The sequence below is a fragment of the Syngnathus typhle genome, linkage group LG12 (genome assembly GCF_033458585.1).
Source record: "Syngnathus typhle isolate RoL2023-S1 ecotype Sweden linkage group LG12, RoL_Styp_1.0, whole genome shotgun sequence".
NCBI lineage: Eukaryota > Metazoa > Chordata > Actinopteri > Syngnathiformes > Syngnathidae > Syngnathus > Syngnathus typhle.
Genome location: NC_083749.1, coordinates 5,609,394 through 5,629,887, shown reverse-complemented (window position 1 = coordinate 5,629,887; position 20,494 = coordinate 5,609,394). Strand labels below are relative to the sequence as shown.

The window sequence follows — 20,494 nt, the reverse complement described above, 5'->3', positions numbered from 1 at the left end:
AAGAAAAGCAGTCCGGGATCGAGGAACCAAGCTCCTAATGATCCACATCTGAGCCGTCCCATGTGGGATGGACCTTGACATACAGCTTTATACATCTCACTGAAGCAAACACACACACACGAACAGAAAAGCCGGCCTGCCATAATGGCCAGATGAGTTCACAGATAACACACTTGTGCTTCTTCTATATCGACGATAGCGGTTGACATTTGCGCTTAATACCTCTTGAGGAAAGGCTTTGGAAGGGATGAAGAAAAACATTTATTTCAGCATGTTTTGCAGTCCTGCACAGAAACCTTCTATGGACCTCCCCCCCCTCCCCTCACCTAACTCATTCATATACGGCTGTGTTGCATTCGAGCTCTTCCTCCTTCAATACAGAAGCATAAGAATGAGACAAGCCTCGCTAACCTTCACCCTGCTGTGGTCCATCCTTAGTTGATTGGGCGCTCGCTCAGAGTTTTTGGACTATTTTGACTCCTGCCTGGTGCGAACCGGATCAAAATACTTTTTAAAAGACGGAGGGATTTGATTTACCTTGCCGTCAAGATGCATAGTAAATCAAACACTCCTGAGGTGTGTGTTTAGAGAGGGGGGGGGGTCTCCAAAAGTTCTCTCATTTCACCGACTTGTCAGCTCCTCCATGCACGGAAAGCAAGTGACTCTTCAATAGCGTGTTTTTTCAACTTACCTGCGTGTAGGACGATCAGCGCATCTTGATGGGGAGCTGATCCGTGTTGAAAAAGACACGCTATTAGAATAGTGCGCTGTTCATGTGCCGATTGTAGAACACGCTTCTACGGTACATGGAGCGACCCCGATGGCATGAGGGAGCGCCGGCGGGAGCAGACGTTCCCGTGCGTGTCTGCGTGCACTCACAGGGGAAATGGTTGTGTCTGCACGCATTCACGTACAAGACTGGATTGAAGCACACATGCTCAGCTGTGATGTGTGTATGTGTGTGTTTTACGTTTTGGGTTGTTATTGTTTCGTGGCAGTGTTGGGTGCTGCCGCGCAAAGAGTGGAGGCTGAGGAGGAGGAGGAGGAAGAGGGAGAGGTGCTGGATAGACACAGATGTCTGTTGGCCCTGGCAGCGCTACGACACGCCAAGTGGTTCCAGGTCGGCACCCGCTCACTTCCTGTCGTCCTGCCGCGATGCTCTTTGTAGCCTGACGATTGACCGACAACAACAAAAATGCCGAATTTGAAAACGATACGAGTAACGTTAGCGGTTCTCCGTGCATCAGAACTGACCCTAAAATAAAAAGTGGATATCGTAAGGCTACAAAGGCTATTGTGGACTTTTTTTCTTTTTGCTATTTTGTAAACCTGCCTGCCCTGTATCATGTCAATTCCTCCCTTTTAAAACCCTTCCCACACCAGTCCTCCTTACTCAAAAACTGACCCAAAACACACAAATAAAAAGAATTCTTCATCTGACAAATTCTGCAGTTCAGACACTTTGGATCATGAGCACAGTCTTTTTGGTACAATGGCAACTTCCTCTGTATTCATTTTCTTCCCGATCCCTATTGTTCCACTGTTCCCTTCATCCTTTTTCTGTCGCTCTCAGGCTCGAGTGAATGGACTCAAGTCCTGCGTTATCGTTCTCAGGATACTTAGAGACATGTGCAATAGACAACCCGCCTGGGAGCCGCTTAACGGATGGGTAAGTCTGTGTCCATCCTCGAACTTTAATAAATGGATGCTTGTAAATAAGATTGTCTCTATCAACTCATTTTTACAATCGGTTATTGCATTATTCGATTCGTTAATCGAATAATCAGATAAAAAATGTACTTGCATTAAAGTGGGCTGCTCTATCAAAGATTTTTTACAATCGATTATTCTATCTATTATTCCATCAATCAATTGAATAATCGTATGCAATTTTATTTGCATTGAAGTCATTGTCAAATATTTATTTACAATCGATTATTCTATCACTCCACCGATTAATCGGATGTAATTTTATTCGCATTAAATGGTATTAAATATTTTCCCTGATTATTAGACGATTACTTGATTAATATGAGGCAATTCATTTGATAATTGATTTTTTTTTGTCGGTTAATCGATTAATTTTGATACTTGTGATTCAAATTGCGGATATACATAATTGAATGCAATTTTTTATTTTTTTTATTGCACTCTTTGGCAGCCCTTGGAACTGATCTGCGAGAAGGCCATCGCCACCTGCAACAGGCCTCTCGGGGCAGGCGAGGCCTTGCGCCGGGTCATGGAGTGCCTCGCCTCGGGCATTCTGCTACCAGGTCTGAGTCAGCGCTCGCATGAGTTGCGCGTTTATCTACAAGTCAGGCCTCGTCGCTTATGTCGGGTTTTGTCACTTCCACCAGGCGGTCCGGGTTTACGCGACCCATGCGAGAAAGAGCCCACAAACACGTTAGCCAACATGACGGATGAGCAAGCGGAGGCCATTACCTTTAGCGCACAGGTAACACACAGAGCATCATAAATGCGCTACTGCTAACTTTGAGCTGTCAGTTTAAGCAGCCACATCATGTCAAAATCCTTTCAATCTATCTGTGTGGTGTCATGCACGTTGGACTGAGTCAAGCAGCAGCTTTCCCAAACTGCCGCGGCTTAGTGAATCCCGCCGTTCATTTTCCTTTGAAGGCAACTCGAACGAGGATGGAATGTCAATGGGGATAATTGTATTTGGAGCAGATACAAGCGCCGATAGAAGAGAGGAAGCTGCTTTACTCTGCTCTGTCAATGGGCGACACAGAGTCTCATGAATATCCCGGACACTCCAGCTCCCTAATGGCTTCACATTAGCAGGCCATCACCCTCCCGCCTCATCGTTTGCGTGGGTCGACAATCTGGACTGTTGATTGAATGACATACACTGATTAGGGAAATAGGCCAATCAAAGCCATCCGATTTATTTTAAAGGAGCTTATAGCTGGAGTTCAACAAAGCAAAACACTAAGACAACCAAGTCCGTCCAAATCGCAGCGTAGAGCCGATGCATGCGGGTTGGAGTATCTTTTCATCTTCTTTCAATTTGTGCTTGACAGCGTGCTCTCAGGCTCATGGCGTTTGGGCAGATCTGCAAAGTGCTGGAGATGGAGCCGCTTCCCTCAAATAAATCTTTGCAGAAATACTCTTGGTGCGACAAAGAAGGTTTGTGGGAGATGGTCTGGTTTTCACATTCTTGTATTCGGGCTGTGATATACCGAGGTGAGCCGGGTCGCACTCAGGGATTCCATAGTGATGGATCTCAAACAAGACCTGACCTTTTTGGACCTCCCCCCCACACACACACACATATACACACAGCTCTGACATGATCATTATTGTGGTCAGGCGTCACATTTGTGTGGAGCTCCCGTGTGGATGTACTTAATCATAGTTTTGTCAGTTTACAACTCGACACAAAATCTCGTGTAGTGAATGATTCTGCTCTCCCGTCAGGCTTGGGTCTGAAAAGGCCGTACGACGAGGGAATGATGGACGACAAGGAGCTCATCAAGAAGATGAAGAGGAACCTTAGGCGAGGTGTGCAAAGGAAGACAAAGACATCACTCCTGCTTTTATTTATTCATTAATTTTTATTCCTATACTTGGGATTATTTATTTATTTATTTGCAAATGATTTCAGTTAAATCCTCTAGAAGGCATGCTCAATTTTGAAAGAAAGAAAAAAAACACTAATCACGATTATTTTGGCCATAATTAAAATTATGATTATTTAAAAAATATATATTTTGGTACAAAAAAGAAAAATATTTCAACGTAAAAAATATTAAACTCTCAAATCGATACAGTTTATTCTTTTAAAATAATCGATTTACAATTAAGCCAATTTTGTAATAATCGTAATTGAACTCCGATTAATTGCACAGTCCTATCTAACCCTCTGGCAGCACAGCACTTTTCTCCCAACAAACACACAACACAAACAAAAAGCCATTGAAGATTTGCTCCCATCCCTTTGCCTGTCAGCCTCTCTCCCATTTTTAGCCATCTTACATCTCTCGCATGCCGATCAATACTATCGATCGCCAACGTTTTACCAGGCCACTCTAGGATCCCTGTGTCTTTCTTCTTTCAAGGAGAAGACGAACCACTCGCGATGGAGGCAGACAGACTCTTTTATTTTCAGCCACTGGCGAGAAAAGAGATTGCTTTGAACATTTTGGCAAAAGAAGTTGCACAGATATGCTCGCCTTGCTACACAATAGAAGGGAGAATTACAGAGTATTTTTAAAACACACCGTTTTTCTTCTCCCAAAAATCTATAAAATGAAAGATAAAGCGTAACACAAACAAAGCATAATTGATATTTTCACGGCTTCCCCCCCCCCCCCATCTGCTCAGTCCTCGACAGCAAAGCCATAGACTCCAACCAGCCAATGAACGCCCTGATGCGCTTGAACCAGATCCGTCCCGGCTTGCAATATCGCCTCCTGTCCCAATCGGGCCCGGTTCACGCCCCGGTCTTCACCATGTCCGTAGACCTGGACGGAACCGTTTACGAAGCATCGGGGTCCTCCAAGAAGACCGCCAAGCTTCATGTTGCTGTCAAGGTAGCAAAGTTTTTCACTATTATTGCTCCTAAAAATACCTTCTATGTTTTTGATGCAGATTCTGTGTGTGTGTATGTGTGTGTGTGGAGGTGGGCAAATCCATGTAATCCTAAAGTGGCCGTGAACAAAAAGGCTCTCCAGAGCAAAGAGCAGGGATAATCCGCTATTTGCTTCATTCCCATAAAAGGCTTTCTCCCCGTCTCCCTGTTTTGTGTTCTCGCCTCCTCTCTCGTTCTCCCCATCACGTGTGATCTCTTCATCAGTAAACACAATCACCCAGCGGGTCAGACAAAATGTCATTTTCTCTTTTCGCTGCTCAAACGGTGCCATGTTGATGCCAATGCTTTTGGTGAAAATGCGAGCTAACCAACATGGACATTTTTCATAAACAAAGTAATGCCCCTTGTTAGCTTTTGTTGTTTTTGTCAAGTAACTCCGAGGTCACAGTTGTCTTCGCTTCTGCAGGTTCTCCAGGCGATGGGCTACCCGACGGGTTTTGACTCGGATTTGGACCCCATGAGCTCGGACGAGAAGTCTGACGGCGAAGGCAAGAGCGAGACGTCCTCGCACACGAGCAATAACGCAACACACTCCTCAGACGGCTCCAACACGCTGGAGGTGGGCCTTCGAAACAAAACAAGCAAAAAACAAGCTCCTCAAGGCAATCACGCAAATATTTCTCCGGATATTGTTCAGGTGAGAACTCAGGGCCCCATCCTGACGGCGAGCGGGAAGAACCCTGTCATGGAGCTGAACGAAAAAAGACGAGGCCTCAAGTATGAGCTCATCTCTGAAAGCGGAGGAAGCCACGATAAGCGCTTTGTCATGGAGGTGGGTTCTTCAAACGCACTAGAGGCACATTGATTAATCGATTACTAAATTACTCGACGGTGATTTTTGATGATCGATTAATCATTCAAGCACACACCGATTAATCGATTTGTCGATAATTGATTAATCATTCAAGCACACTAAGTTACATTGATTAATCGGCAATTAATCGATTACTAAATCAACAGTGATTTTTGATAATCGATCAACCATTGACATTTTTAAATTTAAAAGTACCCAAATCGTCCAAACCCTTAGAATTTCATCTTGCAAATAGTTCATCTTCTCCAATATCGGAATAATCGGCGGATTAATCCATAAATCAATTAATCGTTAATTGCAGACCTAATACATACAAAAAAAGATTAAAAGCAAAATGTTTAGTTATAGGTCGTATTGCATGACTCCTTGTGACTGTCTCCAAGTAAAAAAATGCAATATTCTATTTGACTTTCCAAAACAAATGGCCTCAGATGGGGAAAGAAGTCAACGTCACTTGTACTCAGGCTGAATTGGCTAATGAAGTCCTACGCCAAACACACACACACACACACACACAGAGGAACCAACTGTTCTCTAGCGCGGTCAATCAGTCAAGTTTGTTCACGGAGTGAGCCTGCTGTCGGCTAGGCGTGCTGTTTTCCGACATGCCTCGTCGCTCCGTTGCTCTGCTGATTGATTAGCAAGCCGATTCTGACAGCAGGGCATCGCTAAGCAAGTCGGCCTGTTCCGCCAGACCTTGGTTGAGTTGCTGATTGCCGCTAAACACAAGGTTTTGGGGATAAAGTAATAATTCGTTTTGACAGGAAAAAAAAAAAATTAAAGCACTGATTCTGTTCTCCCCAGGTGGAAGTGGACGGACAGAAGTTCCGTGGGGCAGGTCCCAACAAAAAGGTAGCAAAGGCCAGCGCTGCTTTGGCCGCGCTGGTAAAACTCTTCTCCGGTCCCAATGCTGCTGCAAACAAGAAAAAGAAGCTGCTGCCTCAGGTCAGGGACACACGAGACTCATTTATTTAGTGTGAATGGTGGTTGGAAATCGCACGAGCGCATCGCAGAGTTGTCGTCCGGACTCTCTAATTAGCAAACGGCGGCTCTCTCTTGTGTATGTGGAAGCTAATTCGCCATGAAATCTCCCGTTCAGACCAAAGGAGCTCTGGCTGCGGCGGCGGCGGCCTCAGCGGTGGCAGCTCAGGTAGCCCGAGGAAGAGGACGAGCCACCCTCGCACGCGGAGCCTTCGTTAGCGCCGCGGCGCCGGGATACGTCACGCCAGGCAAGTCTTAGCTGTCAGCCCGAGTCAGGTGCGGAATTTGACCGTTTGCTCGTTTCGTCAACAGGCTTCGGAACGCCGTACGCCTACAGCCCCGCCGCCGCCGCAGCTGCTCCTGCTTACGGTACGTGTCACTTTCGTTTCCTGCCGTTGCAGCGCCCACTTCCTGCTTTTCTTACACACACATACACCCCCCCCCATTATGCAGTCCTCACTCAACAGCAAGTGCAATCACCCTAATGGCTCAAAGTTGCTCTCTTCTGGCTTCTCATCTTCCCTTTAAGTTTTTCAACTTTGACCAATTGATTAAATGCTGATCAGGGCTGGAGGCTTTGTGCGATTGTGTGTGTGTGGTGTGTGTTTGCCGTGTGATCTGCAAGGAAATGTGCTCTTTGGTTAAGTGTCTGCTCGCCACTTGATATTCAGCCAAGCGCCGCTGTCTGACTTTCCGCTCCTAAAATAAGATCAAATGAGGCGGTATTAATCCCAAAAGGAAATTTGAGTGCTGTAGCAGTTTATTTTCAACAATTATATGACTGAGAAGAAAAGAAGGTACAGGTTGCAGGAACAGGCGCAGTCGTCGATTAGATATCGGAATTGCTGATGACGAGATGACTTGACTTGAACCACTGTTGAGTCAATCTCAACTCATTTGCTTCACAATTTCGAATCGGCTACGATGACGTTTATTTCAGATCGACTTTAAGAAGGTTGCGCCATGCCGCCTCACACGTTTTCATTTTTGACCGTTGGTGAACTAACGAGGCGTGCCCCGCTCGATGATCATCTGAGGTTCTCCCCTACTAGATGGAAGTCGGTCAATACAGCTCCGTATTTAATCAATCTTCCTCTGGACAAAAAAAGCTGTGCTGAACTGGTTCTCGCTTTCCTTCCGCTGCTGCGTAACAACTAACTCCCGCTGCTGGCTCCGCCTCCTCATCAAAGCTCTGACGAGTGTGCCTCGTAGTTCATGCCGACGCTGACTCACTCACTCGGAGCTGTGCTCTTCTCATGTCTCCCCTCTAGGTTTGCCCAAGAGAATGATTCTGTTGCCCGTCATGAAAGTACCCACCTACCCCGTCCCCCACTACCACTTTTTTTAGACCAGCAGACATGTAAACCAAACAGGGACACTTTTGGGGAGAGGATTGCAGATTTAAGTTTTCGAAATGTAAAAGTTATTTTTATTATTATTATTATTATTGTTATTACAATCCGCCCATACAAAGGAAAGGTAGAGATTTTGAAGTCGAAAACTTTGTACTGTGGACTTGTACTGTGAATTTTTACTTTATTCTCTCATTCTAAATTATATCTGTTGTTATTTGTTCAACAAGGGAGGGGGGGGGTTGACTTTTGCAATACGTCACACATATTCTCTGTAAAATGTAAAGATGAGCTATGTGAAGGGATGTATAGGAATAATTCAATCATGTTGAATAAAGTTTTTCCTATAAAAGTGGAAGTTTGAGTGTTTTTTGAATTGCATTCATTGCTTATTGCGCACAGAATTTCAATCGTAATCCCATGTCCTCCATTTTTCGGTGAGCCCAAAGCAATACGACCATTTGTAAAGCTTTTAGTCAGTCAGATCCGGCGTTTTGAATTCAGCTACACGATCCCATTACCTCCCGTGGAGTCGAACTTGCCAGGTGTCCCGCCGACAGCGCGACTGAGCGTCAGGCTGACAAGTGTGTTCTGATTTTTTATTTTTTTTTGCAGCGGGGGCTCAGGTGATTGTTTCAGATGTATTCAGTGTCAAAAAAAACAATGTCGAATCACTGGCAGTACAGAATATTTTCGGGATGTGTTTGATGATTGACATTTATTTGACTTTTTTTCTTGAAGCTGCTTTCAGTTCTTGTTTTGAATCTAAATTGGTGTGAATGTCTATTTTTAATGCTGGCTCCTAACTTCCTATATTAAGCATTTTTCAAAATGTCAGACAACCCCTTCATCATCTCCCATTTATATGCAAACATCATTTAAATGTACCACCTTGCCGGTAATCTCTTTTAGTTTGGTGGAACATTTCCAAAAAATGCTTCCGTGCAAATGCTCGCGTGACCTTCCCTGCGGTTCAAGTCGAAATCTGCATTCAAGACATGTCAGCAGTGTTTTTTTTTTTGTGTGTCTCCTTGCAGGCGGTCTTTTCATCGACAATCCCTTCTACCAGCCGCGGACCCTCGCGCCCTTCATCATCCATCTGGGCCCCCAGGATCTCTTCTCTGACTTCTAGAGGAGATGACAGGTTTTTGGACCACCACCACCACCTCGTCACAGTTCCTGCCTGTTTTTCCTTTTTTTTTTTTTTTGCCTTTCTATTCTTGCTGCTGCACTCCGATTTCTAAACAGGCAGCGGAACGTGACTGCTCGTCTTCTTTTTTGAAGCGGACGCGTCATGGCGGGTGAGGGTTGGGACGGCGGAGCTACTTTCCCCCCCCCTAAAGCAATACTTCACGAGAAAAGCGTGAACGAGGCTGGTCTTTCTAGCAATAGCAATACACACAAACTCCTCTACAAGAAGAATGTCCGGCGACTTAACGCGGCGTTGCAATAGCTCGTCTTGATTGTATCCAAAATATGTGTGTGAGTGTGTACATGTGACATATACACAAATATATCGAAAATGCGTGTTGACTATATGACGATGTATGTATGTAAATACATTTTAAAGGATAACTTATTGTTATAAATTATTTTAGGATGATACGGTGAAATGTACCTGTAATAACACACTATAGCTTTCTTCCAATTTTCTATACACAAGCTAATCGTAGGAGAATACTATCGAATATTATCTTTGCTATTATTCCTATTAATCGCCGCTCTTTAGAATAATATTGACGCTCCCTCCCTTCCTTGACGTTGGTCTGAGCCTATATGCCAAGAGGTGCTCGCTTCTTCTTATCTGCTCATCACACATGCACACGCACACATTTTGTGTGAGAAAGCACATGTTCTAAAGTCTCACTGCTGGCAGGGAATGGTTTTGTGTTTGTTTGTTGTGTGTGTGTGTGTGTGTGTCGTGGGAGCACGTGATCATCTATAAAACATGTAAAGTCAGCTAAAGGGAATTTGCTCATTCGCCTAAATAAGAAAGGGAGAAAAAAAAAGCACACAAATGCATATAATGAGTTGATAGTGGACTTCTCATTGCACCGCTAAGTTTTTCGAAAGTTCTGTTGCATCATTAGAGGGGGGCCTCTTAATGGAAATATTGTTGGAGTTGGAATTGTTGGAGTTCAGTGGCTGTACTTTGACACTTTTGGAAGATGAGAGGGGATTTAATTGCCGTTTCTTTAGTTTCGCTTTGTCTCGGTGAGCCGCAATTAGATTTCACAACCGGCTTGCTGCTGCTCATTTAACAGTGGGGGAGGTTGGATTTTTTTTTTTTTATGTGTGTGTGTGTGGTGGGGAATTGAAACCAAAAAGTGTACTGATTTCAATTTGAAAGCAAACTTGAAAAATAGCCCTACTCAAATTATTTTTAGTTTAACAAAAACTATTAAGGTGTTCATTCAGGCTCGATCACAATCCGATAAAAGATTTGAAACAAGGTATGATATAGGGTATTTTTATGACCCCCCCCCCCCCCAAGGCGATAAACAACAAAGCTACCTCAAGAAGGTCGGATCCGGATTCCAGCATGCTGCCTTTCATTGACTCTGCAGGTGATAAATGTTCAAACCTTGGCAGAGGTCTAAATTGGCCCGTTAAAGTAGTACATATTATATTGGTCATTTATGGCATACTTCCAGGCTTGATTTGTATTTCTTCAAATCAATGAGCATGTTCAGGTTTCTGTCATCGGCTAGCTGAGGTTGAGGACAGATCGCACTTTTATCGAGTGGATCCTGACCTTCTCCACCGTTTAAGTCTTTCCCCTCTTGCCTGGTCTCTGGGCTGCATGCCCCCCCACCCCACCCCCATGCCCTCCCTCCAGATGGCCTATATTAATGAGGTAGACAGTGAGCAACCTCCTCATTTCCCTCCAGACTCCAGAGTCACATGGTAGCAGTCACCCTGGCTACGCTAATATATATGCGCACAGATTTTATATATATATATACTAGGGATGGGATGAGAAGGGATGGAAGATAAGATTTTTGATGAATTTCTAATATAAAATAACATCAAGTATTTTACAAATATAAAATAACAAATTTAAATATATATAAATTATATAATGTAAAATATTTTTTGGGGTAAAAATAAATTCTCCGTGAAGTACTTTTAGGAGATCTGCTATATTAGCTCAGTTGTGGGTCTCATAAAGCATGCAATTGATGAATTTCTAATATAAAATAATAAAATCAAAATTAATTTATGAATAAATCTAAAATAATAAATAAATTGAAATATATCAATTATATAATGTTAAATATTTTTTGGGGTAACAAAACAAAAATTTGTGGGTTGTCGATCACAACTGTGACTCCGTGAAGTACTTTTAGGAGGTCTGCTATATTAACTCAGTCGTGGGTCTCATAAAGCATGCAAGTCTGCAAGCTAAAAAAGAAAATGGATGACAGGCTGTGCGAGGATGGGAAATGTCCACTGTCTCATCGGGCTCCAAAACCTACTGAACCAGTTGAATGTAAATTTCAAATTCAGGGGCATCATTGTCTCATGAAAGAATTCTGTTTTCAAATTTCTTAAAATGGGTCACCGTCTGACAGTAACCCCCCCGAATGTGCAAATGCAGCCACTGACTGAAAAATAGCACACAAGCTTGTTGTCTGCAAGCCACCGAGCGTATTCCGACTCCTGCAGGCCAGCGCAGATAGATCGCAAATAGATCCGGCATCGAGTTTCTTCTGCGCATTTGACCAGAATAACTACGGATCATATCATTTTCCCCGTGTGTGTATGCGAGAGTACTGCACACACACATTCATGTAGCCACACACATGAAGCATGTTATTCCATACATACCTGCTGGTCAAGGTTCAACACGGTGCCGCTGAAGGATGGAAGATTTACTTTGGGAATGTACACAATGTTGTTCTCGTGATTGTAGAGTAGAATGTATTTACTGCTCGAGTAAACAAACATAATAATATGGACTATATATGGACACATGCATATATCTGCTATACATTTTGAAATGTTTTGGGCGCATCATGATTCTTTCCTTCAGTTTTTATTTCTAATATTTTGACAAATATTGTGTCTTATTGATTCTGTAAATATTTTTTTTTGTTTTTAAATGAGCTTTTGACACTAATAATCATTTTCTGATGCTGCCTACGGAAGGACAAAGCGATATTTAATCCTCACAGTCTACTTAAGTCATGGAAGTGCGCTGTAGGAGACGAAAGGACAACACAATGGAGGTGATGCCAATGTGCTGTGTTCACTGTTTGGTAGCAAAACGTTCACAGCAGTGCTGCTTTGCATTTCACTTCATTTATGCCTCTGGGAGAGAAGAATAAAAAGCAAAAGTGCTGAATCATTCAATATGCCGACTAGTGTACTAGTTTTTGACTAAGTGGTTTCACAAAGTTTGCTTTTATCTCGTCTACAGTAAGAAGTCGAGAATTTAATAGTGAACAATATTCTAAAATATATATTTTGCACAATAAATGTGATTTTGATTATATTGACCCTATTTAATCTATTAAATTGAATTAATTTTGATTTTTTAAATATTGGTTTGGCAGTTTGAATTTGCAAAATCAGCCCCCCCCCCCAAACTAAATTGTGTGCTGCTGTTTTGGTTAGCAACAGAGTCCAAACGTTATTGAATTAGTGTTATTTTTGCATCTGATGATATTTTAGGAAGCCACCATGGAAACTCGCATAAGCTTGCCAACTATTAGCCACATATAGCACAAAAACATCAGATAAACACATTCAATCCCCCTCGCTTGTTTTATTAGCGCATCGTATTAGTTTTTCTTTTGTAGCTCTATGTGTCAAATATCATTTAACAAACATTTGCTATGCTTCCAGCCAACAAATGTCAACGATGTGACATATGCGAGTGATAGTAGGTTTTTATGATGGTACTCTATAATCAGAGCCAAGGTTGTGGTTCATAATTGGCACATGTCCATAATGTCATACAAGTGCACAGAAATATGAGCTGTCAATCATCCGGAACATTTGCTGATGTTATTCTAATTGCTACTTTTACACACATTGGACAAAAACACAAGAGCCTACCACAATACTCCAAAATTGTTTCCGCTGCATAAGAATGGCAAGTCTTACTAACACGTCTGCCTCGTTGTCACGTTCCCTCCTCAGTCAGGTATGTCCACCCTAATGTGGAAAAGCCACCAGCTATGCTCTAGGACACACGATCCACGTTGACCCCCGAACAGCAATAAGGAAACTCTTGGCCCTGAGACAAAATTGACCCGGTTTCACTTGCAATCGTTAACTAACAGCTCATCATTTTACAACGACAACTGTGGGGACCAGCCTTTCTGAAGGTAACACAATCATTATGTCGGGATGTGGCTAAAACAGGCAAACGTAAAAAAAAACAAAGTGGTACAATCACATCAACAACAATAATAATAATAATAAACATTGTTTTTATGTTGTAATATTAAGAGGTTTGAACTTGTTTTTCAAATGTACTGATTTCTTTCCTATGGGAAAGATTAATTGTACTGCGAGACCAAGCCCTGCGCCTTATATCATCCATTTAAAATACTACTTGAAAATATATTAATGACAAAAAAAAAACACGTTAGAAAGTCGCGCCGGATCGAAGCGAGTAAAATGGGGATTTAAGTGTATTAAGCGCAAACTGATCCCATTTCTTCTGTCTTCTTTCTGTCAACTGCAGAGGACATTCTTTGCAAGCATGTTAATTGTCTGGGTGCGCAATTTAAATGTGTGTGATAATTGGTATGCGTCTGGATGGATATTTTAGGTATGACTATTAGAGCAATGGGAGCCGTGGTGCCCTGATGGAATTAGCCCCGCAAAGTGATTGACGGGTCTTTCTTAATCTCCCACCACTTGCTTTCTTTACAACCTTTATCTGTCTGACATTGTTAGCCGCTCTCACTTCAAAACACCAATTCTCTGTCTCCCTCACTAATGATGCTTGGGATCTTTTGGGCCTGGCAACAGAGTTGAAAATGAGCGCAGGGTATTTACATCCGCGCTGGTAATTCACTTGATCGTGTCTGAAACCTTCCACGGGGCTTGTTGGTTGTCTGGCATGTCGATTTTAAAAGGTGTTAATTGCGCGTGGCTTTTTGGAGACTCAGCTGTCCTCGGATATGTGCGGCGAGGATGCTTGCTTATTTTATTGGATATTTTTCCTTGCATGAAATTAGATGCCAAATAATCATGTTTATTGACCTGCAAGTCCTATTAAAGGCATCCCATAATTGACTCTGATCACTTAACTGGGTTGGGAGCAACAGGAGAGCAAGTGTTTTTTCACCCGTGGGGTCCTCGTGACCTTCAACCCCCCCCCCCCCCCCTTTCCTCCTGCTGAGCTAATGGATTTATACCGAACGGATTGCACAATGACACAGTAAAGAAAATCCATCAAATGTATGCCCGAGTTGTAAAGAAACTCAATAATGAGCATTAGGAAAGCGCCTCAGGCGGATCATGATTTACATTTTGAATGAATTTGTGGTGACAGCATTCACTCAATAAAATGTGATTGTTTTTCATCAACGAGAAGCTACAATGGAAGGAGGAATTTGTATATATATTTTTTTTATTTGATTGGATGGGAAGAGGCAGATCATGGGTAAGAAGGCATGATGGATGATGAAATAAGATTGCATGTTGTGGTAACATGACCTTGGGTTAACAAAGAGGAGTGGAAGAAAAGAGGCAGGTGAGCAAGGGAATGGATGGATGAGGGTGCAGGAGGCAAAGCGGACTTAAGGATCAAGTTCTATGAGGCGCCCGAGGCCATGCTGCCACTATTGAGAGCTGCAGCTTGACGGCAGGGGGGTGGGGTCATCTAAGTCGAGCACATAAAATGGCACATCTTTATGGAGAGTCACGTATAAAATAAAGCTAAGGGAGGGTGCCTTGCCCGCTAGAGTGAAGTGAAAAAAAAAAAGAGTAATAAATGCACTTTGAGGATTTTATTGCTGCTAACAGTCAAACACACAAAAATACAATACGGACTCACTCACTTGGATTGTGCACTAAAGGGTATTCAATTTTTTTGCCACTGTGCAACTTCAAGTAAAGATTTTTTATATTTCCACTGAAGACATGTCCAACCCCTAATTTGAGCGTGAATGGTTGATCTTAGCTGGTGACCAAAATTGACTGGTTCCAACTCACCTGTGACCCAAATAGATTCAGAAACAAAACAGAAAATGGATGAATTCAGTCACCTGTCCAGGCAGTCGGGCAGCTGGGCCATCATTAGTGCCAGCACCTTGCACAAAGTATCATCAGTCCCAGATGCTCTCTCTTCTTGGCACGGTGAGTCTGACATGACTTCTTTTTTTCTCGCAAATCAAAAGTGAGACAAAGGTGGCAGTGTGTACAAAGGTTATATATTTATACATTTCCTGAAACGCTTGACGGCTCTTGTAAATTAGGAAGCTGTAACAAGACGTGAGAGACACCAGGATGGCGTCGGTTTCTTGGCGGTACTTTAACATCTGAAAACATGCGCACACAGATATGGAGCTGGAGAAATGTGTTTGCTGAAGAAGTGTGTGTGTGTGTGTGTGTGTGTGTGTGTGTGTGTGTGTGTGTGTGTGTGTGTGTGTGACCTGTGAGCATAAAAATGGCATTACATGCCGTTTTTTTTTAGAGAGGGGTCATATTTAGTCCATTTTTGAAGGCAGACTTGCTAAACACATGATGCCTTGGTGTTTACACATAAATAAATAAATAAATAACTTTAATAATAAATAAATACATTTTACAATAAATAAATACATTTTAATGTGACAAGCTATAAATCACTATATATGTTGTTTTTATTGCCTTTTGATTGATTTTACTGGAGGTATGACTGCATGCTTTTTTTTGCGGTGAAGGTGAGCTATTCACTTTATTAAAGGAAAAAGGTCTTCCTTGTCAGACTAAATGTCAAATTTTCCATCACAGCTCAATAATTTTCCGCGTTTGTGTTCAGAAAAAATGAAGTCATTTGTTGTTAAGGTTCATGCAAGAAGGGGCAACGATAGTTAGAGCTGGGGTCGCTTATTTTGGTTTGTGTCTTGCTTTGGTTTAACCTCAGTGACAAAAAAAAAGATTGAGCATTTTGACCTCTCACCTTTCTGCTTGTTAAAATAAATAAAGGCCTGGATGGAAATGCACCGTCTTGATCTTTTCCTCACATTCGTTCACTTATTATTGGTTAGGCTAATTTCTTTAGCCAGGAGAAAATAAACACAAAATGACCTTTCGCTCATCAATGCAGATGCAAAGAGATGTTGTAATTACTTGTAATCATTTCACAAGAAAAGAGAGTGGAGATTAAAAGCATTAAGATTTATTTAAAACGTTTTTTTTCAAGATTTTTGGCTATACAAGTCAGATTTCACTGTGTGTTTGTGTACAATATGTTTGTGCCAACCATGCCTCAGGTCATGGTTGCTCATATTTATGGTTGAATTATTGAAGGCTTGTTTTTCGTCAAGGTGAAATTTTGCAGCATCCGGCATGCCACACAAACAAACACACACTGCATGTACACACAGACACACACAAACACATTAAGACAGGCTTTCACTTGAAAATTACTTTCGAAGTAACAGTGGAAGTGAGCCGTGGTCCAAAATGAAAAGTCTAGCCCATCTCCTTGAATCGCTTCCAATAAAGCAACACATCCACCATGTGCCTTCAAAAGCACTGCAAGAGGCAATTGTGGTCTGACTTGGCCTTCAATGATATAATCAAGCCCACAATGCGCCACCAATGAAATAAGCAAATTAAACAGATGCATCATGCCCACTAATCAACAGTGTGATTAATTTACCAGGATATTAGGATTATCAATTATATCCTAATGATGCCTAATTAATCGTGTGAAGATCATTTATTCCACGTGTTTAAGTGTTTCCGAATAATAATTTTGTTCTCAGTTAACCTGCGAAGCAAACTGTCCTGTGCAATGTCTCAATACTTTTGCACATCTTGCTTCATAACAGGTCCATGCAAATTTCCAAGGAAGTGTTCTTCTATGCCTTTCTGTGACGCTTCCAGTCTCTCTGTATGACTATTGCAACCTACTGATGACTCTGGCGGCACATATCTACTCGTTTTGATCCATCTTAGTAGAGGCACGTACAACTGAATAAATCGAAACCAAGCTGAAGACACCTGAAAGAACAAGAAGATGTTTAAAGAGTGATAATGGTTGCCGGGATCGATATGCATGTTTATGTTAGTGTCGATCTTCATGTTATACTGATCTATTTGAACTGCTGGACCAATAATTCAAAGTGTTTATAATTATTGGGACACTAGTTATTTCATATTCATGAGTGAATATATTCACTTGTGTGAGTGGGTGGATGAATGTTTATGAATCCAGTCCCTAAAGTATGCCGATCTTCAGTCGGCTTCTTCCTTTATGAAAGGCCTAAAGCAAAACAAGTCTTAATTGAGGGGGTGAAGCCTGTGGAGCCTTAAGGGTCACAGTAGGACATAAACAAGACTGTGAACACCACCTCGACCAGCAGCTGGAATGTTTTTCTCTTCCTAATAAACACTGCCATCTAGTGGCTTAAAATAAGAATCGCAACATTAGTCACCTGGAATAGACTAAGGTACAGGACTTCCACGCTGGATGAAAATTGTAGCTTTACAGTTCTGTATACTTGGACTCCAATGTAGAGGTGACGTCACCAACATCGATGTAAGCATAAACCATGAAGCATAAAAAATAGATAAATAAACTTCAAAATAAAAGCATTTAAATTACATTATATTTATATTATATATTAATATAAAACAGATCTAAAATTAAATAAATCAAAAAACTAAATGAACAAAAATTAACTATATCATCCGGTCGTAATTCCAGTTATCTTATAATCGACGTCGTCTTCCGTGTCCTGACCCCCACATGCAGGGTTCTGTGTAAAAAGGTAGTTAAAAATATCGGATCTTACATTATGGATTTTATCACTTGTTTATGTGTTTATCAATAGTAAAGCCGTGGTGTGGAACCAAACATGTTTTTCTGCAGTGATTTGTGACGCGGAAATCCTGTCATAAATAACTGGAATGATGTTGTCATGAAAAGGAAAGTAGAGAGATCTTATTTACAAGGTCAATAAAGAAGGATTGTTATGTTTTATACATTCCCTCAGAGATGGAGCCGTGGTGGTATTGGGAGGGAACCAGGGAGCTGAGCGCCTCTATCATGGGACATAATAACATTCTCATCCACGGGGCTAACATCAGGGCCATAAAAAAAGCCATAGTACCTTTGGGAACGGTAATTGTCCCCATTTGCGGCTTCACACTGTTCAGGACTAATACACGTGCAGTGTACATGTAGGTTCATTCATTTCAAATAAGCATATACAAAATGAGTTTTATAAAAAGAATAATAGAACCAGCCGCTGGTCTGCAATTCCCCTCTTTATCCAGTAGGTGGTGCTATGCTGGGTTTAACAATGATTCATCAACCTTCTATCATCATAGGGCAGTGCTTCTCAAATAGTGGGGCGCGCCCCCCTTGGGGGGCGCGTGCTATTCCTGGGGGGGCGCGTGTGACCCTGGGGAACAGGCTTTTTTTTTGGCAGTACTAGAATAAAGTGTAATTGCGCGTTTACTACAGCAGGGGGCAGTGGCGCTCTCATTGTTACTTCTGTCACGTTTGCGACAGTGCAACATTTTACGACTTACAAGACAAGTTAGGATAGTCACGGTGGGGAGGGGGGGCGCGAATAGTTTTCTTCTTGCTGGGGGGGGCGTAACAGAAAATAATTGAGAAGCACTGTCATAGGGGAATAGGTGAATTATTGTATGTTATACGTGAAACAAACTTATTCCCTGATCACAGTGCCCTATAATAACAATTGCATCACACCTTTAATTTCCCTTTCCTCCCTGTATTTGTCTATTTTTCATCGTTTTAATGCATATAATGAAAAGTAGATTGTATGCAAATGTGCTCTATATGCCATCCATACTTGCTTCTCGGTCTTTTACGTATCCTAAAAGAGCCTTATCCATTTTTCTATTTCAATTAATACGGTATGTACCTTGTCGTTTTCTTGTACGTTTGATTTTTTACACAGACCAGTCCAGCCTTGCTTTGTTTCGCAATTAGATGTGAAGCTTCATTTATGTCCTTGAAGCGTGTGTGTGTCTGTGTGTGTGTTTGTGTGTGTCTGTGTGGAAGATGAAGGGGCTCAGATGTGTAAGTACATGTTTAATTATGCGAATGGTTTGCATTTCCAAAATGATGTGACTGTGCATGTAATAGTGGATGTGTGTGTGTGTGTGTGTATGTTACGTGCATAGCCTGATTAAATCAAGGCAGTGCCCTCTGGGTGCATGTCTGTGTGCACGTGTGTGTGCATTCGACAATTAGTGTAGATTGAATTAATGTGGCGCCTGTGTAAATGAGATGGGGCGTGAGCTGGTGGGCGTGCTGCAGTTGCGGTTTTTACTTTGCAAATTCTTATTTCTAGCAAAAGTATTGAAACAGTGAGGCCAATTCATTTTGCATTCATTTGACGAAGGATGGTTGATATAACTCAAAGTATATATGTAAAATGCCAACCATCTGTGCCAAAAACCGCTACTGGATTAACAATACAATGAAAAACAGTTCCAAAAAGCATTCGGTCATATGGAAATGAGCCAGAACATTTGTAGGCAGGCCCTTTTTACACTGCACCATTATTACTGGGTGATATTTTATACAAGCCATAAAGAAGTAGGAGGGCGATGCACACACACCACGTTATCTTTGTTTCAGTTTTTTTTTTTCCATGCACTTATTCCCATATGGGTATTTCATCGTTTCCTCCTCTCCACCACACATATGCGTACCGACAAGACAGGCCCACATACTCCCTTCCCTTTCATTAGAGAGATGCTGGCAGATACATGCTGGGATTCTCCATTGTGCTCCCTATCAGCCCGTGGGATGGGGCTCACTAATTAATATCTTACTGACGTCCGCCTCAGAGGGGCAAGTGGGGGATGTAGAGATAGGGGACACTGAGGAGGGGAGGTGGAGGGGGGGGGGGGGGGTGATGCCCACAGAAATGACGACTTGGGGCAACTTGCATGCACAGTGTATAGGGTCAGTTGGGCGACATCTGTGGTCCCTCAAGAAAGGAGTGTGGAGTTGCTAAGGGGGACATGGTTGGAAATGGGTTTTCTATCATAGATGAACAATTAAATGGAGATTTTGCCCCCCCCCCTAGTGGACACAAGAGGTAAGGTCAGTCATATAATCTGCGCCCAATTAAATACATGAGAAAGTTTTGAGTTTTTCATGAAAATGCAGGGAAAAATAAAATCGGAAAAAAAATATTGAAGATATTAAAATAAATAAAAATCTGCAAACTGACGAGTAAAAAAATCTTTTGTTTTATTTTGGGTTTTTTTGTGTACGTTTGTGTGTGTGGTGCAGTAGCCAGATGTTATATCCTGATTATTTTGGAGAATTTAACAGCAGATTGGGTTTAGGGACAGCCTGGAACCCCTATAATGAGATCATGCGTCGGGCCTGCCCTACTGTGCAATCTGCTTAATCCAGCATCGGATCGCCCAAAGACAAGAAGATATTGCTGGAAATGAATCCACCATGTTTTCCAAAACACTAACATGCATTGATAGGGTCGGCTTAGGTAAGTCTTCACTGACTTTTATCTGGCCTGATAAAAACTCAAGAATGACTCAGATGATGATTTT

At 42.1% G+C, this 20,494-nt stretch overlaps 1 protein-coding gene across 7 annotated transcripts in view; it reads left to right on the top strand.

Annotated features, from left to right (window-relative positions):
* Window positions 1-12,115, top strand: part of strbp (spermatid perinuclear RNA binding protein) — a 38,308-nt gene extending 26,193 nt beyond the window's left edge. For 6 of the 7 annotated variants that reach the window (XM_061293343.1, XM_061293344.1, XM_061293339.1 and 3 more), the window contains 13 exons: window positions 999-1,120; window positions 1,574-1,669; window positions 2,162-2,273; window positions 2,358-2,455; window positions 3,042-3,147; window positions 3,439-3,522; window positions 4,345-4,553; window positions 5,019-5,171; window positions 5,250-5,384; window positions 6,231-6,371; window positions 6,526-6,655; window positions 6,720-6,776; window positions 8,797-12,115. In XM_061293343.1, the coding sequence (XP_061149327.1) occupies window positions 999-1,120; window positions 1,574-1,669; window positions 2,162-2,273; window positions 2,358-2,455; window positions 3,042-3,147; window positions 3,439-3,522; window positions 4,345-4,553; window positions 5,019-5,171; window positions 5,250-5,384; window positions 6,231-6,371; window positions 6,526-6,655; window positions 6,720-6,776; window positions 8,797-8,891 (1,538 nt within the window). In that variant the 3' untranslated portion in view covers window positions 8,892-12,115. Of the gene's footprint in view, window positions 1-998; window positions 1,121-1,573; window positions 1,670-2,161; window positions 2,274-2,357; window positions 2,456-3,041; window positions 3,148-3,438; window positions 3,523-4,344; window positions 4,554-5,018; window positions 5,172-5,249; window positions 5,385-6,230; window positions 6,372-6,525; window positions 6,656-6,719; window positions 6,777-7,678; window positions 8,118-8,796 lie in introns of those variants that run through there. The other variant, XM_061293345.1, reaches the window with a different exon arrangement.
* Window positions 12,116-20,494: the final 8,379 nt, after the last annotated feature.